General features: G+C 37.6%; 2 protein-coding genes and 1 pseudogene across 3 annotated transcripts in view; 2 read left to right on the top strand and 1 right to left on the bottom strand.

The window, feature by feature from the left end:
- Window positions 1-17693, bottom strand: part of PIH1D3 (PIH1 domain containing 3) — a 37601-nt gene extending 19908 nt beyond the window's left edge. Inside the window, exons 1-5 of one of the 2 annotated variants that reach the window (XM_029930665.1) lie at window positions 17619-17693; window positions 11770-11940; window positions 8057-8129; window positions 5825-5930; window positions 2906-3002 (exon numbers count right to left, since the gene is read on the bottom strand). In XM_029930665.1, coding sequence (XP_029786525.1) covers window positions 2906-3002; window positions 5825-5930; window positions 8057-8129; window positions 11770-11937 — 444 coding nt within the window. In that variant the 5' untranslated portion in view covers window positions 11938-11940; window positions 17619-17693. Of the gene's footprint in view, window positions 1-2905; window positions 3003-5824; window positions 5931-8056; window positions 8130-11766; window positions 11941-16996; window positions 17116-17618 lie in introns of those variants that run through there. The other variant, XM_029930664.1, reaches the window with a different exon arrangement.
- A 238-nt stretch (window positions 17694-17931) lies between these two features.
- Window positions 17932-26833, top strand: part of NUP62CL (nucleoporin 62 C-terminal like) — a 75840-nt gene continuing 66938 nt past the window's right edge. The window contains exon 1 of the mRNA XM_029930065.1: window positions 17932-18045. The gene's annotated coding sequence lies outside the window, so the exon portion shown is untranslated. The remainder of the gene's footprint in view (window positions 18046-26833) is intronic.
- LOC115283727 lies at window positions 20044-20748 on the top strand (annotated as a pseudogene).

Genomic DNA, 26833 nt, shown 5'->3' with positions numbered 1-26833 from the left:
TAGAAGGTTTGCTTCAGACATGCACAGTCCTAACTGAGAATTTTGTTTAGGACAATTGCTCTAAGACTCATAAATCTTGTTTGCTTATTTGGAGACTGGGGAGGGTAAAGATAGGGGCAGCCCTCGAGAAATTTGAGATCAGAAATCCCTTCTTTTACTTAAACAGATTGTTTGTGTTACTATCCTCCTCCACTTAAACAGAGGTCATCTTCTTGAAGTCTCTGGGTTGGATAGAGACCAGGTCCAACTCCCAAATGACAAATTTGGCCAATTCTAAGGTGTAATTCCCCCCACATTTTAGTGTTTCTGATACTGAGATGCATCACGCATCCAATGTGTACATTTAACATGGTAGTATACTTATTGTTCCTTTGTTACTAAGTAAGTGGCATGTTTATAATTTGATGATGTCTATTTCTGAGAAAATGCTATATTATCAACAGGAATAATAAGCCTATTCATTTGAGGAAGAAATACTTGAGATGTGGTTGACAACTTCTTCAGTCCAAGTCTTACCAGTGGGGTTAGGCAATGATAGTGGATATCATCATTAGTGTGCTTATAGGATAAAATTCAAGTTATAAATCAGGGATTTTTTTCTCTTTTTTGAGAGTCAGCTGTCCATAATTATTCCTTATTGTTTTTTTATTTTTTTACGTTTTTTAAAATTTATTTTTGAGAGACAGAGAAAGACAGTGTGAGCAGGGGAGGGCCAGAGAGAGAGGGAGACAGAATCTGAAGCAGGCTCCAGGCTCTGAGCTGTCAGCACAGAGCCCGACACAGGGCTCGAACCCACAAACCGTGAGATCATGACCTGAGCTGAAGCCGGCACTTAACCGACTGAGCCACCCTTATTATTATTCTTATATGCACAGATTACTCAAACAGGTCAGGCTATTTCATGCCTGGGTACCTTCCCATGTGCTTTACCTCTGCTTGTGATGCCCTTCATGGAATGTTGTCCACTGGAAAAATCCTGTCCACCTGGTGTTGATCCCTTTCCACTTTATGTCACCATGTACCGGTATATGCCTCTAAATAACTACTTACCATACTGAATTGCAATGATTTGTTGGGCATCCATTCCCTTTACTATAAATTTGAGGGTAAAGACTGTACCTTATTTATCTTTGTATTCTTAGTACTTAGAAGAGTCCCTGGTATGCAGTGGTACTCACTAAGTGTTTAAAGACTGAATGTATGAAGAGAAAGAAAGAGAAAAAGAACAGTGTACATGTGGTGAGGTGCCATTGAACCAACAAATATTTCCTGTGGCTTCCATTCAGTGCTGTCTGTACCTTAGCTGAAACTTCTAAACTCCTGGTAGACGGAAAACTGTCAACACTGGGTTTCATTGTTAATAATAAGATGATTTCATTTGTTAGTGCTGTCTCCCCAATCAATTAGAAGTTCATTAAAGGGAGGGAACAGGCCTTCTTCTGCTTATACTTGTTGAGTTTTACATCAATTGTATACTACTCTGAGGTACAATTTGGGTTCCAAGAGTCTTCATTCAGGATACCTTTATTATTAATACTAGTAGCACTTTACAGGAAAGTAATAGAAAGGCTCACAATAGTTATTTACTTAGGGCCTGGAATTTCTCTAGAGTTTATAGCAGTACTCAATACTGGACATCAAAAATATTATTTTACAGTTATTTAAAAGAGAGGAGTTGGAATATTACTGGTAAAACCCTGGGAGCTAATTACTTCAAGATCACTTGAAACCTTAACTCATTAGAATGTGAAAAATCTCCTGAGGTACTTAAATTCGCTATTCCCATTATGTTACTTGATTCAATTGAACGTCTTAGATTTTGCTAATAAGAGAAAACCTGAAGTTTGTGCAAAAGAGAGATGCCATTTATCATTTGCTTAAGGAAAAAATATTAAGCATCTCCAGTGGGCACTTCAGTACTCTATAAATGTAGAGTATTATGAGAGAAGGGGAAAAGATACAGTCCCTGATCTCAGGAAAACAATTCTCCAAACCAGAATTACTAGTATATGCTACCAAAAAGAGTTGCATTACACACGCTTGGGTAGACCCAGACTTTTCAACAAGATCATTATGAGGCTCAAATAAGCACAAGTAAAGTGATCTCATTGATGTCATTGGTATGTTATTGTTATTACATACAAATAGAGTCATTCAGATAAGGGAGTCAAGTTACATTTTAGCTGACTTTTTAGAGTTTTAAATCAGAAGTTCAGATCCAAAATTCAAGAAAAAGTCCCTTTTTAAATCTCACCATTGTAATCTGAGCCATTAGAAGAAGTAAGAGAGATTCAGGGAAGGAAGGATTTCATTTTGGTTGCCCATCAACTCATCATAAGTTAATAACCAATCAGATGGCATGCATTGAACAGAACTAGGATGAAAGAAAATTCAGTCCAATTGGAATGAGTAGGTTTTTTTTTTCTTAGAGAGAGAGCATGAGAGGGGGAGAGGGGAAGCGAGAGAGAGAGAGAGAGAGAGAGAGAGAGAGAGAGAGAGAGAGAGAGAGAGAAACTTAAGTAGGCTCCATGCTCAGCACAGAGCCTGATGTGGGACTTGATCCCATGACTCTGGGATCATGACCTGAGCCTTAATCAAGAGTCAGATGCTCAATCAACTAAGCCACCCAGGGTGCCCGAGATGGGCAGTTTTAATAGGGCTAGAGATAGTGTATTGTGTTATATGATTCTACTATGTTTATTTGTAAATCTTACCCATATGTGCAAATTGAGTTTATTTTGTACATCTTTACCAATTTTAAACTATCAATCCCATTATTCCCTTAATGCCTAAAACATAGCAACTACTATTTTTAAAGAGTTAACTGCCATGCCTATGGTATCATGTATACAATAGTCAGTCAATTTAGCCATAATGGTCAGACGGAAAATGGAGAGAGGCTCACCACAAGATCTTCACAACATGCTGTTGAAGAATCTTTTCTCGAAAATCCCAGGAATAGCTCCTCAGTTCCCACCTGCTGTTTGAATATAATCTCATACCTAGAAAAGATGGGGTGGTAAGTCAATGATACAGAGACTCAAAAGAAAGAGCAATTTTCTCACAGGGCAAAAAACTAGAAACTTATGAGGACTTGCTATTACAAAAAATAAAGTGCTGACAGTTTTTCAGGCATACAGCAGAATATAAAGGAATAAAAGCCTAGAAATTCAGTCAAAAATACCTAACACTGTAAAGCAGAATTTATATTGTACCTACTTCTTTTCGAAAAATTAACCTTAACTGTTTTAGAGCTGTACAAATCAAATGGCTTAAGGGAACTCCTAAGAAGATTAAAAGTAGTAAATGATGGCTCAGAAAAATAGTAGGCCCATAACCCAGGGTTTGATGGATAGATAAAAATCCTCCTCTGCTAAATTAAAGCCACAGTGTAGAGTTAGAAAATCCAGGTTTAGTACTCTTTCTGTCATTAACTGTGTGACCTTGGTTAAGTCATAAACTTGTGGGGAAAAGCGTAGGTTTAACCTCAATGATCTCTATACTCTTTCCCACCTCTAAAGTTCTAGAATAGAAACACTGGTAAGGCAGTCAGCACAACTATAATTGTATTGTTTAGAATCTAGGCGTACAAAGTTCTTAGTCTGGTGAAAGATTTTCCTGATATTTCATCTAAACAATGACAATTTACAAATCTTTCTTTGTCCCCAAATTAGGGGCCCTAGGGATAAATTGGTTTATAGAAGCACCCAGCCATATTGTACCCTATCTTTTTAGATGGAATGATGTAAGCAAATGTTTACAAGTGATCTTTTCCATTTAATTCTACCCTTATGAAGAAATGGTAAATCTCTTGATAGGAAGACTAAAGGACTACGTTGAACTTCTGACCACTTGCAAATAGGAATGCCCAAGAATGAAAAAAGGGATTTCTCTGAGTTTGAATAGGGCAAGCAATAAGTAGCTATTTGATATGGGGCACTTTTTTTCTTAATAGACTATAACATTTACCTGATATTTACAAAGGTGAAGCCAGGTTAAAACAAAACAGAAAGGTATCGATCCACATGCCCATGACTCCCAAATGGATTTGCTCTAGCTGCTGCTCTTCTCCTCATCTCCAGATGCAATCTTCCAACTGTCTACATTTGCCTGGATGCCCCAAAGGCACCTCACAGTCCACACATCCAAAACCAAACTCACTGCCTCCCCTCTCCCTTCATTCCCAATCACTGTCAATGGCTTCACTATTCACCTGGTCACCCGAGTTGGTACCCTCAGCATCATTTCTGAGGCTTTCCTCTATTCATTATATCTAATTGAATACCATATATTCCTTTACTACTCTCTCAAATAAAGACCCTCACATTTCTCTCCAAGGCCAGTGACTCAGCTCAGGCCGGATTACTTTGTATGTGGCCTCTTGTGATTCTTTTTTTGTGAGCTGCTTTCTCACTTTCTTTATCCATTTTCCACTTTGCCCATTGGGACATTTTGAAATGTACTTTCATAAGATAGAAAATAAAGATTAAAAAATCGTATAAAGCAAATTTCTTCATACCCTGACTGGACTTCTTATTCATTTAAAGCTTTCATGGATGTTATTTCTACAGAACATCAAACATCAAGATGAGAAGTGAAAATTTATTCAAATTTGGAACTTGCCATATATGGATGTTTGACATTCATTAGACAATATGACAAGTGAGTGGCTCACTTCTTACCTTTCATATGGATGTGTGGGTACTGTATAAACATAACCTGAGATTTACTCTCTTCGTTTTTAAGATGCACACATAAATGTTTTAAAATCCACTTTAATCGTTTTTATGATGTTTATAGGGTTTTTTTTACATTGTTTATGTGAAACCTAGATACTTTTTTCTAGTTAATTACCTGCAGTCTTCCACTGCTTCTATTTGCAGAATGGATATAGAAGATAGAAGCATAAGGATTTTTTTTAAACATTGGACACAATTTTATAGACAGAATTAGAAAAGTTGTCATATCACTTACCATAGAAGTCTTCAAGAATTTATAAAGTACATTATAATTTTTTAAGTACTGCCTTTGTTTTTCAACCTGTTCTAAATACTCAATCGAGATTTTATTTTAAAGCCCTAGATGTGGTATGTAAGTGATGAATCACTGAATTCTACTTCTGAAACCAATATTGCTCTGTATGTTAACTAAAATATAAAAAAATTCATATATACAAAGCTTAGTTTATTTAACCATTAGTTTCAATTATGAATGTGAATACACTTTAAATTCCTTGAAATTGTGGGTGATTTATCAGAGTGAAGTACCTTTTTATGATAATAATCCTAAATTTAATATTCATATTCACAATTCCTATTGAAAGAGCTACAAGGTGAGGCTTCAATCCTGCCTGCAAAATATATTAAATAGAATCCTAAAATAACTAGAAGAAGGTCCAGGTAAAATAATAGATAATCAGAAGGAGAACACAGCCTTTTACTGAGACTGAATGTTGAGTAATTAAAAGCAGATCTTTGACACATAAACATAGTATAATAATTTAGTTAGTATGAATACTTGTAATTTATTGGGCTTTTTTCTTTCCCAGTGTTAGTTCCACATTATACAACCAACTGACACTAAAAATAATTTTGTAATGGAAATGACTGTATTTTTCATTTTTTGTTAGATAATAACTAAAGGGAGGTGTTATGTTTTACTTTTTGTTTCTGCTCCACAAGGAAAAAAATCATCAATTACATATGCCTGATGTGTGTCACTGCAGTCTCCTCTTTTCATGTGGTAAAAGTTACTTTATGAATCTTGTCTCGGATGACACCTCGAACTTAAGCCCCAAACACACTCCCGCCTTCATTTGACGTACTCTGGTATTTCTCTAACATCCCACATGTCATCGTGCTCTGCTCCCTCTGCAACTTCCTCTGCATTCCAGATATCCTCCACATTTTCATCACTGCTTTGAGGGATGTCTGTGAAAAAAGGGAAGATAAAGCTGAAGCTGTTGTTCGTTTTCCTCCCCAAAATTGTTCCTGTTCTTCACATGCAGTTTGGGATCGTCAAAGTCAAACATTTTCTATTTGTCACCACTAGCTTATTTTCGGGTTAAAACAAGCTTGATTGGTAAAAATTTAACGTTTTTGAATCAATGCATAACCAATACATTGTAAAATTATAATAATAATTGAGAAAATTTGGAAATGACATATAAGCAAAAAGAAGAAAATAATCTGTAATCCAACTACCCAGAGATAATCAATGAGAGCATTCTGATGTATATCTTTCCAGCCTGTGTGTGTGTCCACATATGTATGCACATATAGCATATATACTCAATATATGAAATAACATTTTACATGAACATATAGAACATATATATACATATAAATACTAGGATCATATGTAAAATATTTATGTAAAAAAACAAATCAAACACACAATCAATCTGATTTGGGTGGAAATGTCTTACCTTGCATTGTGTATTACTATATAGAAGCTCTTAGATATCATTTCTATGCAAACATGACATAATTCTTTTTTTATTATTATAGTTTATTGTCATGTTGGTTTCCATATTAACACCCAGTGCTCACCACAAGTGCCCTCCTCCATGCCCATCACCCATTTTTCCCTCCTCCCCCACCCCCCATCAACCCTGTTTGTAAACAGGGTCATATATAAAATATGTTACAAATGACTCATTGTTCTCAGAATTTAGAGGTTATTAGACATACACTATCAGAAATACTGGCAGCATAGAAATACATTGAAATTTGAACTAGTCTTCTAACATGTCTTTTATTTTTTTAATTTTTTGGTAACATTTATTTATTTCTGAGAGAGAGACAGAAACAAAGTGCGAGCAGGGAAGGGGCAGAAAGAGAGGGAGACACAGAATCCAAATCAGGCTCCAGGCTCTGAGCTGTCAGCACAGAGACCAACATGGGGCTCGAACTCACAAATGATGAGATCATGACCTGAGCTGAAATTGGACGCTCAACCAACTGAGCCACCCAGGCATCCCCCAACATCTCTTGAACGAGGCAAATAGATTCTTCTGTATGTAGAGTATAATAACTGAAATTGTAAGATCATTCCCTCAGACCTCATTTGAGACATTATTTTAAACATTTTTCCAAATAAAATCTTTGACAATCAGCTAAACTGATGAAAAAATTTCTCTTCCTTTCCCTATCCACTCTCTGGTAACTGTCATCATGACAGAATTAGAGACTTATATATTTTTAAAGATGTGTAAAATGTTCAACTATGTGAAAATGTATGAGCCAAAATGTTGGGAAAACATCCCCCCAAATATTTATTCTAGTTTATTGGACCTGCACCTATATAAGTCATTAATTTAATATATAATTAAATATATATTATAATTAAATATATTTAATTATGTATTATAATTAATTATATAAGTATGAATATATATTATAAATATAAATCTATTTAATTATATACTTGATATATTTAATTATAATTAATTATAATTTAAGTATACAATTAAATCCCATCATATATAAATAGGTTTAGTTTATAAGTATTTTGGTGTAAGATCAAACGGTATAGTTATTTCTTTTATTGTTTTCTCCAAAAGACTATAAGGTCAATGGGGGCAGAGACCTTTCTATTGTGATCTTTATAATAGTCCCAGAGATGATCATAATGCCTGGTACATAACAGGCTCTCAATGAATATTTGTTGAATGAATTAATAAATTCTGTGAAATTGCCGGAATATAGCAGATATAGTAGGATAAAAGGTGAAGAAACTAAGCATCTTGGTAACCAGAACCTAAATAATAAAAAAGTTATTTAACCACATATTCGTGGTTTAATGTCTTGGGAAATATGCCCAAAAAATGAATGTGAATAATTCAAAGCAAATTAATTTCCATTAGTAGAAAAATGACCTTCCTACAACAGTAGAGTAAACACAGCATCTTTATATGTAAATTGCTGTTCATCATTTCCACAATTATTTGAGATCATCTTTGACAAATCCTAGTGTTAGGATCACTCTTCCTATAATTTTGCTCCCAAAGATTATACTGATTATATTGATCTATATGCTTTGTTAAATAGCTTACCTTTGAGCTCCTCTGTGCTGGGTGGTCCAATATTCCCAGGACCCATGGCTTCATAAACATATGAACAATTTGGCTGGGAGAAAAGAAAAAAGTCCAACATTCTGTAATTACTACTGGTGCATCTTGCATGACAGATAATACTTGAAAGTTGATAAGCTTTCCATCTCAAATTTCATAGCGTTTCTCATTTAATTAAGCATCGTTGTTATACAACAGAGAGACAGATGTCAAGTATTATTTAAAATGTGTTTTTCTTGTCCTTTCAAAAAGTATTTAGTTTAATAGATCTTAAGGCAGAACTGATCTTTGATCAGACTAAATCCCCAGTTCCAGTCCAATGAATCATGTATCCCTGCAGATAGGGGGATGAGCCACATTTATCTCTTTAAAGGTCACAACAAAGTATTAGTATAAAAGCATGGGCAATTTCGGGTTTGGGCAGTATCTGGTCATAGTTAGGTGGAAGATGGAAACGGCTGGGAAAGTTTTACAGTAACAAAAACAAGCCACTAAATAGGATCTTTAGATATCAAAGAACTCATTCAAAACTCTTGTTACCAGATTTTACTGCTTTTCCACTTTATGAAACCCTTCCTCGTCACACCACCTATGACACTGAACTAATGGATTTAACCCCCAATTAATAGTGTCAAATACATGCTGAACCACTTCAGTCATCATGAGTTGATTTTGCCAGGCTTTGTGCAAGGAAACATGCCTCCACAGGGTTGCTTCTCTACTTCCCAGTATAAGAATAATTTTCCTTTTTTCACTGAAGTATGATACATATTACACTTTCGGTATAGCAGCAACTGCCTCATTGGACCTTCTCAGGGGTCTTTTGATATATCAAGAAAACCCCAGTATTTTACTGATTGTTTTTGCTGATGCCAGATTCCACAGCTCCAATTTACTCCATTGCTGGCAGTCAAAAAATTCTTATCTCCTTGGACCCTGGCAAACTACTGTCTCTAACTTCTTTCTCTCAGGCCCCTGACCCCATCTCCCAACACTTCAGACATGTAGAATTGTTATGATGTCCTGTTTGGGCAAGAGGGATAGTGTCTGTCCTTGAAAGCCAATGGCAAAGCTCACCTGTGTTTTTATTATGCTAAACTATTCCAACAGCTATAAATCAGAAATTAATCTGTAACATCTCAACGGTTTCTGAGACAGTAACCATTCCTTTCCAAAAGGAGCTTCAAAAATGCTATGTCTGCGGTTACAGTGTTACGGGCATTTTTATGTGAAAATTTCAGGACTGTGTTCTGTATGGTTTTTTCTTTTCAGTCACTAAGGTCATATAAACTTGTGGTGCTTTTCTTAAGTTATTAATCGCTAGAATACTAATAGTCAATCAGAGTAAAGCATTTCTTGGAACATGAGGGCCTCTTGTTTTGTTGAATGACTCCTTCCAGGGAAAATTAAAATCCATACAAATAAAAACTTGAATATTCCTGACAAAAATTGGTATGCTCTCCAAGCAGAGTGATGATTCAATCAGTACCTCACAACAGAGGGGGAGTTGCAGTTTATTAATTTAAGGAAAATAAATGATTAAAAACAAAAATTTCAAGTGAAAAATTGATCCAGGATAATAAAAACATTAAAAACCCTCTTGTAAATGTTTTCTATAAAAATAATCATTTAAGTCTTTACCATGTATCCACATCCAATTATCAGAGTAATCTGTCATTGCAATTCATGCCACTTTGCAATATGTAAGAGAGTTGGAACAACTTTGTTAACAATGTCTGTGGAGTGGTGAGCTTTATTTCCCACAGGCCTTAAGAACCCCTTTTGAGTTTCAAAAACAGTCTCTTCCCAATCTCCTAGATTCTTGAGGTGGGGACTGTGTAAATAAACCAACTTATTTGCAACCGTACTAATGCTGTTTTCAGAGAGAGAATTTTCAAAACCACATCACTCTTGTAATCATTCCACAGTTCCCAACATTTATACATGTTAAAAAATGAAAAACTGTTTTTCTCCTGGAAAATTTAGTAGTTCATTAGAAACATTAATTATTCTCCCACTGTTCTGAAACTCCAATTCTATATCCTCTAATGATATCTGTGCAGTGGTGTCTGAATGACCAATTACCTCAAAATTGGTTATAACCCAGATATACAGAATCATACAGTATTACAGTAATTTTCATCTATGAACTGTACAATTTGGTAAAATGACCCTACTGTCTCTATTCTCATAATCACTCATTGTTCTCCTAGAATCACCTCTAGATGCAAATAAACATCCCCATACTTAAATGCCAAAGAGAACAGGCTATGTAACCAGGGTGAATCTTTATCTCTGAATCTGTTCCACTTACAAGTTCCACTTGCCTTTATTCGAGATTGTTGTTTCTCAGATATTTAACATAATTTATGTATACGACATAACCCTACCCTACCCTTCTCATGGTGTATTATCTTTCTATTTCAGCTTCAGGTAGCAAGAATGAACCTGCCTTCCTAACTTCACTGATACATTGCTCCGAAATTTTTCTCCAGTGTCCTATTTGTTGTATATATTCAATGCTATTATTAATGCCCTGATTTGTTTGGCCCCTACTAACTACTGCCTGACCAACACTTCTTGGTTTCTAACCCAGCTCCAAGTTGATTCAGTTACCATCTACACATTTTATTTCCATTGTACATCTTAGTCTTTATTTGATTCAGCACATTCCCCCTAACTCTTCCTGGATGGTGGAAGCTCAATCCAGTGTTGATCTGAGTCACCAAATTTGCTGCCTATTCAGATTATACTTGTTTTTCCACACAATAGAAATAAAGAATTTGGGGAGGAGCAAATTGATATGTGTGCTCACTGAAAATGGGTTATTTGTGGCAAACTGGTCATGATAACAACTTCACTAAAATTATTTAAAGCAGATTGATATATACTACTATAGTGTGAGATTTCTGCCCTCAATTTTGTTTGCCTTCACATATAGGCAGTCTGACAGCCAAGGTTTGCTGATACCTAAGGAGTAGGAGAATGAAGCCCAGGGGTTACATAAAAGTGTTTTGATTATTCTGGAAATACCTCCAGTGACTGTGGAGTGGCCGGTCATTTTCTGGAACCCTCCTTCCCCAAAATGAAGCCCATCATGCTGCTGTAAGCCCTCCTGAGGTTACCTGTCCTGATCCCAAATACTATCCAACAAATTAGATTTCCACAGCTCTATCTGAACATGTATCACACAAGTTAATTTTAGTAGGCTAAAGCTAATTTGTCCCATTATCTGGCCCAAATTATTTTCTGTTCTGTTTTCCTGTGTAGAAAAATTTTTAAAAATCAAAGGATCTGGATTATGGGGGCCTGATTAATAGCATCAGTTGAAATTATTTGTTTTATAGACATACTGTCTAGGCTTAAAAATCCTAGCTACCATTTTTTGCAATGGTTGTCAAGCATTCTTTGGCCATAAATATAAATGAAAAACATTTTGAAATGTGGTTATTGCTACCATAGTTACAGAACTGTTTTCCTATTCACTGTTCAGGTAGTTTAGAAAAAAATATAATTATGTTTGCTAGAAATGTACTAGAGGTTATTCTCTCATGCATAATCAGTCCTGCAGCCTCCTGTGAAAGCATCAGATGACACAGCCTCACTCCCATAGCAAAGGTTTGGAATGAGCTGTTCAAATACAGTTTAACAACTTAGCATAAATGGAACTGATTCATCTGTAAGTATACAACCACCTGTCTAGGCTCAAAATCATCCTCTTCTTCAGGAAAAAGTAGCTTAGACAGAGCCTGCAGGGCTGAAACTGAAGAAATGGTTTCAGTGTCCATGTTTTCAGATTCCATGTTTTCAGTTTCCGTAGTTTTCGTTTCTGTATTTTCAGACTCCTTATTTTCAGGTTCCATATTCTGAGGAAGAAGATAATCAGAGAGAGAGATTTTGGTTTTCTATTTCATTGAAGGCATGAAGATTAAATTTTTAATCAACCCTTGATGATGCCTAGCATTATATTGCCGTTTGAGAATTCTAGTGGGTTGGTTCATTAACTTTAGTGAAAAGTTCACGCAAATTAAATGAACTGTTTTTAGGATTATAATAGTGATACTATATATGTCTATCATGGAAATTTGAGGAGATTATACATTAAAAGCATAAATAGGAAAATCTCAACTGCTTATGATCCTACCAACCATCAGTCTTTTAAAAAATCCTTACAGCTACATTTGGGGTAGGAATTCAGGGTCTTTAAACATCTTGAAAGAGTCACAGACTTTAATGAATAACCTGAATAAAGACTATTGTTAATGATTTGGGCAGAAGTATAATAGGAATCTTTTCTACACCTCTGCTAATATTTTTAAACATTATAAAATCAATTCACTGCAAACACTTCTATAGTGCTATTACTAAATGATCCACTAAAAATTCTGCATTGTGCCTAGAACAGTAATATGAAGGGATTTTCAAATACGTGCTGGTATAATCACCTGTCAAAATCAATCTGCATGCAGATGGAGTTTTACAAACCTTCTGTTTTATATTTTACTATTATTTTGACTTTCTTTTTTAAATGCCAAACTGATATAAATGCTTATTGGAGATGTCAAGGGTATGAAAGAAATGTTAAATTGACTTGTACATCTAGCATAGGGCCAGTATGTCATAGTGGTCAAGAGTAAGGTCTCCAGCATCATGCCGCCTAGATTTATATCATTTACTTCCCAGCTCTGTGACACTGGCATGTCATTTAACCTCTATATACCCTATTCTTCCTTATCTATGAAATAGGAATAATAATAGTGCTACCTCATAAGGTTGTTACAAGGATTACGTAGCTTAATACACGTAAAAGAGCTTAGAACAGTGCCTGGCACATAGTAAGCACTCAACATATGTGAGCTATTATTGGTCCTTTAAAAATTTAATTTTGCTGGGCATGAATATCACTTCTAATAATGATGTCAAATAAGTTAATGATAAAACTCATTACACTGGAAGTTCATTAAATTGAAAAAGGTAAAATAAGTGGTGAGAAAGCAATCTTCTCTCACAGTATGGTCTGGTAGTCTGCTATGGAAATGAATAATTGACACATATTAACTTAAACAAAAAGGCTCCTGTTTATTCAAACATTTTAGTTGATTATGTATTCATTAAATATTTACTGAACACTAAAAGCAAAAATATTTATTGACACATTTTCTACTTTTGACAGCAAAAGGGGAGATGGATCCAGATATCAGATGCAATGATATGAACAGTATTTTGAGTTGAGACTGCACAATGAGATTTAAAAAAAAAACAAACATGGGGTGCCTGGGTGGCTCAATTGGTTAGGTGTCTGATTTCAGCCCAGGTCATGATCTCAGGGCTCATGGGTTCAAGCCTCATGTCAGGCTCTGTGCTGACAGCTCAGAGCCTGGAGCCTGCTTCCAATTCTATGTCTCCCTCTCTCTCTGCCCCTCCTCAGTTCATTCTCCCTCTCTCTCATAAATCAACATTAAAAAATAAAAAAAGACATAACAGAAACTTTTGCTATTCCATTTTTACCTTACAAACTTCTTGTGATGGCCTTATTATGCAATGTAGGTGAAAGAGGTTGCTAAAATATGAAAAGCTGTATAAAATTATTATTGTTTGGCACAAGGTGCCAGCACACACAGATACTGAATGATGAGGCTTGTAAGAGCTCAATGGTAGGCTGGTGAGAGGGGAATAAACTGAACCAGCCAAGCTAACACAGAAGAAGAGTATTCAGAAGTCCAAGATATGGTGTCTGAGTTAGCAATGAGAACTGCATTCATATATTTTCATGTGCTTGGCAGGGCATGGCAGCAGCAGTTTGGGGACAAGAACAGGGTTTCAAGTCAGAAAGGTTGAATAGCATGGTTAGAGGAAGGTCTGTATAGGTGAAGCAGAGCCCTGGTCCACAGGTGGGGGTATAGGAGGCAGGATCTGGTTCTTGAGCATTGTTGGAGAGTTGGCAGCTAGGGATAGAAGCTCAGAATAGGGCATGGCTCAAGGTCACAGCTGGAAAAGAGAACCAGGCATCGAATCCAAGGCTTTCTAATGTCACCCTGTGCAGCTACATTCGGAAGCAAGGCTGCCATTCAGTGGGGACGGTGGATACTGAATTTAGAGAAAGCAGATTTATTTTAAATCCCTACTAGTTGGGAAGAAGCTCCGGCCTGGTTCTCATTTGGTGACAGGCAGGGCAGTGTGGGCAGTGGGAAAGCCATACCTGTAAGCCAAGAGCCTTGGAAACTGGACCTGGCATATAGCCAGCAGGTTATGAATACTGAATGAAGCATGATTAAATTCTTATGAATACTGTATTTCAAAGTAGTCACCTTGGAAGGTTATACACTGATGTAAATTATGCTATCAGTGCTCAAAATATTTTGGGGTTGCCTTCATATGTATTACTAAAAAATATGTTTATTTATGGTATTGCTCACTTTGATTATATATCAGATTAGTCTCCAAGTAATATCTAGGTATACCTAGATATCACATCTACTTTCAAAATATGAAGATTTGGTACTTTGAGGAGATTCGAAAGAATATGCTACAGGCCTCAAGGCGATTCTGAAAGAGCATTTTCAAAAGTAATTTGAACAATAGCAACAGCAAATGGTTAGATTCCCAACGTGACTGCTTTAAAGGAGATGCCACTTCTTGGGAGGCATGTTGGAGTATATAACAAATCATTCACAATAATTGATAGTAATACTTTATATAACTGAAGCATATTAGGAATTAGAATTCTTAAATTCCAAATTATGCTGCCATAAAATGGCATAGATTTGTAAGTAGCTAAATTGGAGGAGAGGTAGCATAATGAAATTGGCACTTATGCAAAAATCATTTTTACCATAGCAACTGTAATAACCTGCAAACATGAAATAATAAATCAAGACAAGCTTGTTGGTATTATATTTTGAGAAGTAAAGGAATCACCAGTACTTTGTGAATAACTACTAAATAGTTTAAAGGATCGAAAGAGAAAAACACTGATAGGAATTTTTGGAAAAAATATTCTAAATTCAATGGAAATGGAGATTCCACTAGATCTTTTAGAAGTTTAACAAATTAAGAATACTTAATTAAACTAATAAAAACATTGAAGTTTGACAAAAACAGATCGCATTGGAAAAACTAAATCAATATGCCTTTTTACAAACTGTGCAGTGTTATTTATTTGTAGGGCTATCTTTTACTTGTAAATTTGACATATGTTAGGTTCATCTTAAGCCTGGCAGCCAAGGCCCTTTAGAATATTATACCCATCTAATTTTCTGCCCCTCTGTATTTATTCTCCTACATGCAACGTGTTCTGTTAAAAACTGAACTGCTTATTAAACATACCTTATAATTTCCTGCTCTTGTACCTGAGAATGTATTTCTCCTTTTGCCTAGGGTACTCTTTGTAGTGCAGTGATTTAAAAAAAAAAAAAGATTCCAGAGCCACACTGCCTGAATCTGGCATTGCCCTTTAAATAGGCCAAGAATACATTTAAATTAAATGTAAGCAGTAGTTTCATTAAAAACAAAATATATTGCTAAATCAACTTGAGATTTGGTTATTAGAAAATAAAGTTTCTAGGCCCTCTGTTTTTATTTCTCTCACTCTCTGTTGCTAGGCTGATTCCAATGGCAGCATCTTCTGGACAGAGCCGATGATTTTCCCACATCAACTTGAGCCTTTCGGGCCTTCCTACATAAAGGTGTGATTGGGGGAATCTCTCTTGATACCAGCCACAAGAGCTAAAGAGACAGACACTTCAGAAACAACTCATTATGAAAACATAGAAATCAGGGACTAAACAAACTCAACCAGGGTGACTCCAGACTCATGGCACTGAAGCAATATCAGAAACCTGAGATTAATTCAGTCTCTTTGTGACGGCTGGGGCCCTGTCTTCTACTTTATTTTCCTCCATCCACAGTGTCAACAGGGATGGCTCTTTCACTTGAACTAATTGGAGAAAACTCCAGGTTAAATTAGTGAAAACTCTAAATTACAGACAATTCAAAAGGAAATATTTTATTAATTCAAGTATATAAAGTAAATAAAACAAGGGTAATAAGGAAACCCCAAGTAGTATCATTTGGGAATTTGTTTAACAGGAAACAAATATCCTTATGTAAAGCACTGTTGATAGCTGAATGATTTCAAAGTATTCAAAAGCCATTTAATCTCTTAAAAAACACAAAACAAAAAGCAAAAATCCATTTACTCTCTTAAATAATTTGGTTTTCTTCTACAACTTTATTTACATAATTCTTATTTAGCAACTCTTATGTTAAATTCTTCTGAAAATACAAAAGTAAACATCATCTCTGCGTATGTCTGAATTAAATTATAATATACTGGCTATTTTTTTTACATTTTTTACAGCTATACACATCAATGATTCCCTGCTTATTAAAAAAATACATTTTTGACTTTGTCTTTACAATACCAAGAATGACTTCCTTTTGTAGGTCTCAAACTTTCACTGCTTTAAAATGTACTAAGTCATAAGTAACTATGAGGGATTAACAGAGTTTTTTTTTAACGAATTTAAAATATATTTAATAGAAGATGGCTTTTGAAAGTACCTGGAATATTTCATAAATAAGACTCTTTTGATTCAATATTTTATTGTTATTTTAGGCAAACTTAATACACTTGTCAATATTTTTTTCTCTCATTCTCATACTCCATCTTTATCTAAAAAGGAGACAGCAAATTTTCCTCCAGTATTTAGACATTTTTCTCCCTAAGTCAACAGGTCTGTTTTCTTGATTTCTTTGGGAATTAGCCTCTGTTCTGAATCTTTGTCACAACAGGAAAGTCTTAGGAGAAATGACCCCAACCCCTCTGGTCAAATTCTGTTCTCTCCCCTTACTCAGATTTTATTTTTTGACACGGGTTTTTACTTTGTGACAGGTATTTGTTCAACGATATATAATACTTACGCTTCCAATCAGCCTTTAGTGAATAGCCGGCTTGCCAAGTACAGAAAGTCCTTACACACCATGCTCTAGCCCACTTAAGTGCGCTCTGTTTGTTCAGTCCTCAAGCGATCTGACCAAGGACCGTTGGAACCCTTGGGCCAGCATTCACACTACCGCCCACAGACCATTGTCTACGTAGCAAGCTCAGCGGCCATTTTCCCCCCGTTTGAACAGCGTTATACCCCCTTAAAAATATATATATACATATTTTTTGGTATATGATATATATATATATCCTAACCAAAGCACTCTGGATAGATAATGTCTGTACATGTGAGTTGACATAGGCATTGGGAAGTTTTACTTGCTCATTTTGGCTTTCAGATAGTCAAACAGCAACCATTCCCTGTATGGCCCCATCTCTCACTAACATCCTGATAGACTGTTATTTTAAAGCCACCTCCTGCTTCTAGTGTCTAGGGCAGGGAAATCTTTAGGGGAAAGGTCTGTTCTATTTGCAACCTGTGGCTTTTCTGGATCTCTCTCAGGGTGGTAAGTACTCCAGAAGTCTCCCCAGTTTCTCTGACAGCCAGGGTATTTGAGGACCCTTTCTCTCCCCTTCTTAAGGTTCGGGTTTCCTCACCTGGGTCAGTTTTCGGGTAGCTGGCGGGTCTCCGAAAATAGACTGCGGAAAGCTCTGCGTCTCTGTGTTGCCTAGGTAACAATTTTGTTGCCCCCTCCACCCACCACCTCTGGGTTCCCGCTTGACTTTCCTGGCCAATCACAGAAGAGTTTCCTTTAAAACAACACCAGAATCAACCAATCCGGGCGCGTGCCAGTCCGGGTCAATGGCCGCCCTTTCCAGTTAACTAGGTGGACCTCAGTTAAGCGTCTGTCTCGCGTAGGGTCACTCCAGCTGCAACCAGCCCGCGGTAGACGCTGCTTTTTTTTTTTTTTCTCTCCCGGTCCGAGTAGGCCCCCTTCCGCCTCTCCGGCCGCTAGACAGTCTCGGAGGCCCTTCCCATTTACTTTGGAAGCCCCGACGGCGAGCGGCGGCGGCAGCCACCAAGGTAAGTTTGTGGGGTTTACGTTTGTCCCACGCATCAGCAGGCTCGCTCATCATTACACTTTTCCCTCACGTGAATTCTAAACCGGACGACTCCTCCCGCGGCTCCGGGGATAGCGGGAGTGGATGCATAGGCTCGGTGGCCCGGGGGGGGGGGGTTGAGAAGGTTTCGCTGCAGCTCTCCGCGCGCTCCCCACGCCCCCTCCCCGTTCAGCGACAGAGACACAGGTTGTGTTTCAGTTCGGACTTAGCCTGTGTGTGTGTGTGTGTGTGTGTGTGTGTGTGTGTGTGTACACTCGCGGGAGTGCTGGTAAGGTGGTACCGTGCTTCTTTTCTTAGCTCGGCTTGTGTGGTGTGTGGAGAGGGGGGCGTGTAGGGTGGAAGCACGCTTTTCCGTGGCTCGGCGTGTGTGGAGGGTGAGGGGCGGGATCCCGGTTCTTTTCCTTGGCTCAGCAAGTGTGTGTGCGCTGGGGGTGGTGTGTTTTGTGTGTAAGGTGCGATTGCGCTTCTTTTCCTTTGCTGTGGGCATGACTTCTGGACCTGAACTCCTGCGGTGAGCACCCCTGATACTCCTTGCTCCCACTCCCAGTAACACCGGGGACCTGGTCCCCTGCTTTTTCCCGCTTTGGAGTGGAGAAACGCAGGCGCGCCGCCCAATTGCCACTGCTTGGCAGTCTGAGTGTCTTCACTTCATGTAGAGGTGCAGTTGTGACCCTACTTTCCCGTAGATTCCGTGGTTTGGTTTTAAACAAAAGGCAAAAAGGGGGGATGGCTTAATAAACATTTGGAGTGTTCGGAACTGATTAGTTGTGTTTGGTATGAGGCCCCTAATACTTTGAGTGTTGTAAGCAAGTAGAGGTAGGATGGCTTTAATGGACGGTTACTTTTGGTTATCCAGGGATTGGAATTCGATTAATGAGTTAACTAAATTTCTTTACTTCTTTTGGCTATCATATTTTTCTAGCTTGCCCCCTATCTGGTGAAGGGGACCTTGAAACTTAAATAATTTGTCCATTCTCCTTGTTATTACTACAGTAAACGAACAAAAAAATGGAGGTATAATAATTAAGTTATTGGCTAAAAGTGAAGTTACTGGCTTTTTGGTCAAATTAATTATACCACAATATCCCTTATGAGTATAGATGATTAGAGTTTAAGTGTCTTAAGTTTTGTTATTTCTCTAGATAACTTCTGGAGCCTACCTATATGCTATGCTGTCTCTTGATTGCTTTTTTTTTTTTTTTTTTACTATTTTGCCTCATTGTGCATTACTCTAAGTCGGTAATGCCTAGCTAGTACTTTTAAGACCTTTTTACTGTGACTCACAGAAATAAAATTAATGTTGTGTTCCAGTATATACATACACAATATATCACTGACAACTGTTTCATAAGAACTATACATACTGCATGCAATTTACTCTGATAGTCTTCAGTCTCCATTATGTATTTTTTTTAATGTAGACTACAAGCCAGTAATGAATTCTTACTCACAGTTTGGAAAACATGGCCTTTGATCTTTGGTTTTCAAACTTGTGTGTGTTTAGGAATCACACAAGATGTTTGTCACTGTTGGGGCAGAAGAAAATTCTTCTCTGTCCCTCAAAATTCTTCTGGCTGAACTAAGAATTAAATTGACATGAAACTGATTGATAGAAGAAAATCAAATTTAATTTCATACATAAGGGGAATCTACAGGCATGAAATTCCAGACAGGCAAAATGAGGTATATTCGTCATCCTGAACTGAGGAAAAAAAGGGGGTAAGGGTCTGGGACTTCAAAGGGAAGGAACACAAGTCACAGAAGATGAAAAAGAGTAAATGTTTGGTAAACAGATGTTTGCTGGGCCATTCAGAAACAGTAGGACTTAGAGAGGACTTTAATCAAACAGGCTTTGCTTGGTTCCTTCCTGTCTACTATACCTAGTTCATTTATAATGTAGTTATCTGTAGTTAGAAGAAGGAGCAGGTCCTTCATCTAAAATCTTTTAGGCCCTTTCCGTCTGGCGGCAGCCATCAGATCAAAGGTAACCCAAGATGGGCGCTTCCAAGTACATCCAGGAGCTATGGAGGAAGAAGCAGTCGGATGTAATGCGCTTTCTTCTCAGGGTGCGCTGCTGGCAGTATCGCCAGCTCTCTGCGCTCCACAGGGCCCCTCGCCCCACTCGCCCCGATAAAGAGCGCAGACTGGGGTACAACGCCAAGCAAGGTAAGATCATATATCGGATTCGTGTGCGCCGCGGTGGCCGCAAATACCCAGTTCCTAAGGGCGCTACCTATGGCAAGCCTGTCCATCATGGTGTCAACCAACTAAAGTTTGCCCGAAGCCTTCAGTCTGTTGCAGTCTGTTGCAGAGGAGTGAGCTGGAGCCAGTGTCGGGCTCTGAGTCTTGAATTCTTACTGGGTTGGTGAAGATTCCCCATACAAATTCTTTGAGGTTATCCTTATCGATTTATTCCATAAAGCTATGAGAAGAAATCCTGACACCCAGTGGATCACCAAACCGGTCCACAAGGACAGGGAGATTCGAGGGCTGACATCTGCAGGCCGCAGGAGCCATGGCTTTGGAAAAGGCCACAAGTTCTACCACACTATTGGTGGTTCTCACCATGTGGCTTGGACAAGACACAATACTCTCCAGCTCCACCGTTACCGTTAATACAAGTAATGTTTGTAAAATTCTTACCTAATAAACAATTTAGGACAGTAAAAAAAAAATCTTTTAGGCAGCGCTTGCTGAGGAAGGGGGGTCATGAGTTAGCTTCTTCCTGAGTCTTTGGGCTTTTGTTTTCAGATCAGCATAATCTGCATACCAAAGTGGCCCGTCTTAGGGCCGCCTGTCCTTGGCCTCTAAATTGCAAATGCAGATTTCCCTGGCTCCAGGAACTGCTTCTGTGTGTCTGTGGTAGGGGAAGATGGTTCACAGAACATTTTTGAAGTGTCTGGTACAGTGCCAGATGCAAAAGGACTCAATAAATCATAGTTTACTTCTTGAGAACCAAAGGCTATCTATCTTGAGGGATTTAATTGCCTCTTCAAGGATTGGCCTGCCCCTGGCAAGGTGGAATACAATGTTAAGCACTATTTTCCCCAGGGTTGAAGAGGTAGGAAAGTAGGGGATGAGCCCTAGATCTGAGATGAATCCATGAGTATTGGCTTCCATGGAGGATTTTGGAAATACAGAAACTTAGGGATAGAAGAACACAAATATTAGAGCATTTCAGTGATTAGCCGAGGATCACATTGTAAGTAAGTGGATTTAAATAAGTAAGTAAGAGATAAACTCACTTGATGAAGTCTAATATTTTTGATAGCAGGTCAGATCTAGAGGCAGAAGCTGAACATGAAGGGAGCTTCTCTGACTTGCAGAGGCAACAGAATTTCTGGCTTTTGACTGCTGGCTTGGTTTTAAAGAAATGAAACTTGAGAGATCTAAAAAATAAAAAATATACCTAAATGTTTTTCTGGGTTATAGCTATGAAAAAGGAATTTAGTTTAGAATTGTTTTAAAACACTAACTAGGGGCGCCTGGATGGCTCAGTCCGTTGAGCGTCCGACTTCTGCTCAGGTCATAATCTCACGTTCATGGGTTCGAGCCCCGCGTTGGGCTCTGTGCTGACAGCTAGCTCAGAGCCTGGAGCCTGCTTCAGATTCTGTGTCTCCCTCTCTCTCTGACCCTCCCCTGCTCGCACTGTCTCTCTCTGTCTCTCAAAAATAAATAAAAAATAAATAAATAAAACACTAACTAGTTAAGTAATTTATTAAGCCAGCATTAAAAGAAATGAAAGGTGAAAAATCTCCCTCAAATCTACTACCAAAAATATAACTGCTATTTCTGTTCCCCTCCTAGTTTATTCATATGTACCCATATTTTTAAATAATTTTAATCCTTGCTTATATAAGTTTTGTTCCTTTTATTTAATATTATTCTGGGATTTTTTTTCTATGTGGTTGATAGTTTTCAAATTTTTATTAGTAATAGCATCCTATTGTTCTATAGAGTGAGATGGCCATAATTTATTCAGCCTAACCCAACAACAGAAAATTATTCCAGTAATTTCACTCTATCAATAGCACTGTAAAATTTGGGTTATTTAAAATCATTTATATAACTTTTACATGAAACTCAAGGGGAATTTTAACAGGAAGGCCAGGGATCTGGACCTGAGGTGCTCTTATTTGCCACCCCCTCCCCTGTAGATGTATGGATTCACCCATCTAGGTTTTTGTCGCTGGAGCAGCAGTGATCAACCATGGTATCTATTGTACATATGAATTAGATGGAATGTATTTTTAAAGTAATGAGTATAGACATTTTCAAAATTATTTACTTTAAAAGATACATGAATCCTAGCAGATTCAAGCAGATTCAAGTGCCATAATAACACTCATGCTGATTAGCTTTCTTTATGAATATCTTTCCCAAAGATTATATGAGTGCATCCTCATTTGTAATTAAAAAAATTTTTATAAAGAGGCCAATTAAGTTGACTGGGAGAATAAAAACTATAATTGGCCTTTATTAGCACATCTTTCTTTTCAAAGCACACATATTGTCTTATTTTCTGTCATTCTAAACATTAACTAGTCCCTCTTTTTAAAATGATAAAATATTTCAAACAAAAAGCACAGAGACTATACTACACCATCATCCACGTACCTACCAAAGATTTAACAGTTGTTAACATTTTGCCATATTCTCTTTAGGTATTGTTTTTTAAAGAACTAAAGCATTATAGCTAATTCTTTGTACACCTTCCTAGTTTCCTTTCCTTCCCATCCCAGAGATAATTGTTCTTCTGAAGCTGTTGTATTTTTCCAATCTATATTTTTAATTTATTTTTTATTTTTATTTTTTAACACATTCATTTTTGAGAGAGAGAGGGAGACAGAATTTGAAGCAGGCTCTAGGTTCTGAGCTGTTAGCGCAGAGTCCGACCTGGGGTTCCAACTCATGGACTGCGAGATCATGACTCAAGCTGAAATCAGAGCCACCCAGGTGCCCCTCCCAATCTATATTTTTTAACGCATTCACATGTAGATGGCCATAAATGATTTGTAATATAGTTTTGTATGTCCTTTAACATTTACAAAAATGATGTACTATACCTAACTCTTCTGCAACCTTTTTTGGGTCTTTTTGATATTTTTAAAAATTGCTAAATATAGATAAAGTTAGCTATCTTTTATTGCTGTATTCTATCTTATAACTAAGCCACTTTAAAAAAATCTCCATTCCTCTTTTGTTTCTGGAAATTTAGGTTGTTTCAAGTATACAAATATTCATGTAAATCACATAAATACTATATGGTTCTAGTAATATGAAGTTCCTAGATTAGGCAAATTCATAGAGACAGAAAGAAAAATAGAGATCACCAGAGTCCGGGGGAGTGGGGAACAGGGCATTACTGTTCAGGACGAGTACAGAGTTTGGCACTGAAAAAGCTTTGTAAATGGATATTGTTGACAGTTAAACAACATTGTGAACATACTTAATGCTGTGGAATTGTATGCTTAAAATGGTTAAAATGGTAATTTTTACCACAATCAAAAATGACAAATATAAGAATTATGCTTATTTTTCAGAGGCACATACTTGATTGACTTTTTTGTGGAGTTAAAGCACTGGGAAAAGTGAGATTTATTTTTAAGAATACACTTAAATTATACTAGCCAAATCTATTCTTCTTTGTAAAATGATGGTTTTTGAGATTTTTAAATGTCACGACTGTTACTTGCATGCTTGTATAAGGATTTTTTTTTTAATTTTCAAAAAAACTTTTTCATGTTTATTTTTGAGGGAGAGAGAGTGCATTCTAGTGGGGGAGGAGCAGAGAGGGAGAGAGGGAGAGATAGAATCCTGAACAGACTCCGCACCTGCAGTGCAGAGGCCTGATACTGGGCACCATCTCTGGAACCATGAGATCATGACCTGAGCGGAAATCAAGAGTTGGATGCTTAACGGACTGAACTACCCAGGTGCCCTGCTTGTATAAGGTTTTTATGCATACTGTGCCTCAGAAGTCGGGGGGGGGTGGGGTTGTTTATTTGTTTTTTGCTCTACTTCTACAGTGTTTTGGGGAAGATTCTTCTAAAAGTGGGTATGCCTTCGAAGCTTTTTTTTTCTGCATTTGAATGCCATTCCACCGTTCTTTCTTTGACTAGTTCTGTCTTCTCTTTCTCCTCCCTCCTCCCCATAACCCTATTCTTCCTCCATTTCCCAATCCCTCAACCCCACTCAGTGCTCTGCCTTCTTGGGTCCCTCCGCCCAGTTTCCGATTCGCCATGCCTTCTCTTAGGTTTCTGCCTTCCCCGCCTGCCTTCTCCTGAGTCCTCCTACACACACACACACACACACACACACACACACACACACACACACCTCACCCACCCACCCCCCTCCCGCTCACTCTTGGGTCCTTCTCAGGGCTTCCAAGGTTCTCCCTCTCCTGAGTCCTTCGGTCCACTCTCCCTTTTGGTCCTACCCTTGGTCTTCCCGTTTCCAATTTTGTAACTGCTCTAGGCTTTTACTGAGAATGAAAACTGTGTGATGGCAATTTACAGCCCTCCACAATGTCACACTTTTAATATTTGGAAAATTGGTCTTAATTTGGGACTTATAAAAACATTTTCTAAAAGCTCTTAAAATAAGATTCTGAAATCATAGCTTTGATATGTTGTTGGATGAAGAGGGAGAAAAGCAGTTAATGTGAAAGATAATTGGTAGGTTATACTGCTTAAGATGTTTCATATGAACTCCCAGCTAATGTACCATTTCTAGTAGCCCTGTATTTTATTGTGGCATAAAACAAAACACTCATCATTGCAAGTTTGATCCTTTCCTATTTCCCTTAAAAATGGCTGGACTAATTTCACCTCTTCCTCTCCATTTCTCTTCTGGGCACTCAGACATTTAGAATAAATCATTAGTAACCCAGTTTCTACCTCTAGATAGAGGTGGCATCCATAATTATCAGTGGCAAATAAGGATCCTACTTTTGAAGCTTACATTTTTCTACTTTATGGAAGGCCTTCTTGGTGGAACAAGGAGTTTCTTAAGTGAATTTGTACTTTTCCTTTGCTTTTCTGCCTCTCCCCTTAGTTTGATAATTAATGACACATGTATTTAATGTTTATTTTAGAGAGAGAGTGAGAGCATAAGTGGGGGAAGGGCAGAGAGAGACACAGAATCCAAAGCAGGCCCCAGGCTTTCAGCTGTCAGCACTGAGGGTGAGACGGGGCTCAAACTCATGAACCTTTGGCCTGAACCAAAGTCAGTCGCTTAACCAACTGAGCGACCCAGGTGCCTCGATAATGAATGATATATTAAAGAATCATATGCATTATCAAAAGTTGCTATTTATAAGGATGGTTTTATAATATGACTAATCATGCCATATCATTTAGTCATGATGTTCTTGAGACAGTGAAGTAAATTAGTGGAACTTGATGGTTGTCAAGTAACTAAGCAGTTTGGGAGTGTTGCCTACAGGAGAGAATAGTCTGTTTGCTTCTAAGAAGGCACGAAGCATTTTTAACAAATTACGTGGCTGAGCTTCTGTGCTCATCACCGCTTGACAATCATTTCTCAAAGTAATATCAGGGAGTAATAACGTGAGTGATCCCCCAAAATCATTTATACTTTATAAGACAAAGCCTCTAAACATTTATGCTGCAATGGCTTTTTATAGGTACTCAAACTTGATCTTATTTTGTTTCTGCCATTTGGGATAGAGACCTATCTTTCTAATAATGTGTTGCTTTTACTAATATTAAAATGGAAGTTTTGTGTCCACTTTCTTCACTTACTAGTTGCTTGGCCTTGGGAAAGTGATTTAGTATTTTCAGAGCCTTGGTTTCCTCAACTATAGAATAGAGGTCAAAGTATCTTTATGATTTGTTGTAGGTAATTAGAAGATAAAGAGTTTCATATTCAATCAATCCTATATTTTATCCTTTTCCATTTATATTACATAAGAGATTCAAGAACTAAAGTGGTAAAAGATGTATTCTGCAATGACCTACCATAATTTGTTAATCTCCATTTGGTTTTCCTACTATCCGGAACACTCCTAGGATCAATAAATGATGATAGGTAGGACTTAGAGAAGATAATTTTCATGCTGATAAATTATATAGATGTGTAGTAATTATTTTTTAATTCTAATTTGAAATCCAATTTATGTTGGCTCTCTGGGCCAGCTCTGATTTGCTGATCCCTCACTGACAGGAGAATCCCAGCATTATATATTGGAAAGCTTTCATATAGCACTTTACATTAAATTAAATCAAACAAGGTAATATTTTGGAGGGCCCTTTATAAACTTATTGTTAAAAAATATTTTGGTGGGGTGCATGGTTGGCTCAGTCGGTTAAGCGTCCGACTCTTGATTTCGGCTGGGCTCATGAGATCCATGGGTTCGAGCCCTGTGTCAGGCTCCATGCTGACAGCGTGGAGCCTGCTTGAGACTCTCTCCCTCTCTCTCTCTGCCCCACACCTGCTCTCTCTCAAAAATAAATAAATAAAACATTATTTTTTTTAATGTTTATTGACTTTTGAGAGAGACAGAGAGTGTGAGTGGGGGAGGGACAGAGAGAGAGAGAGGGAGACACAGAATCAGAAGCAGGCTCCAGGCTCTGAGGTGTCAGCACAGATCCTGATTTGGGGCTTGAACTCATGAACCAGGAGATAATGACCTGAGCCAAAGTCAAGACACTTAACCGACTGAGCCCCCCAGGTGCCCCAACATATTAAAAAAAAATTACTCATTTAGTGGAACTGCCTGAATTGTG

The sequence above is a fragment of the Suricata suricatta genome, chromosome X (genome assembly GCF_006229205.1).
Source record: "Suricata suricatta isolate VVHF042 chromosome X, meerkat_22Aug2017_6uvM2_HiC, whole genome shotgun sequence".
NCBI lineage: Eukaryota > Metazoa > Chordata > Mammalia > Carnivora > Herpestidae > Suricata > Suricata suricatta.
Note: the sequence above shows the minus strand (reverse complement) of the source record. Positions and strands in the feature narration are given on the sequence as shown.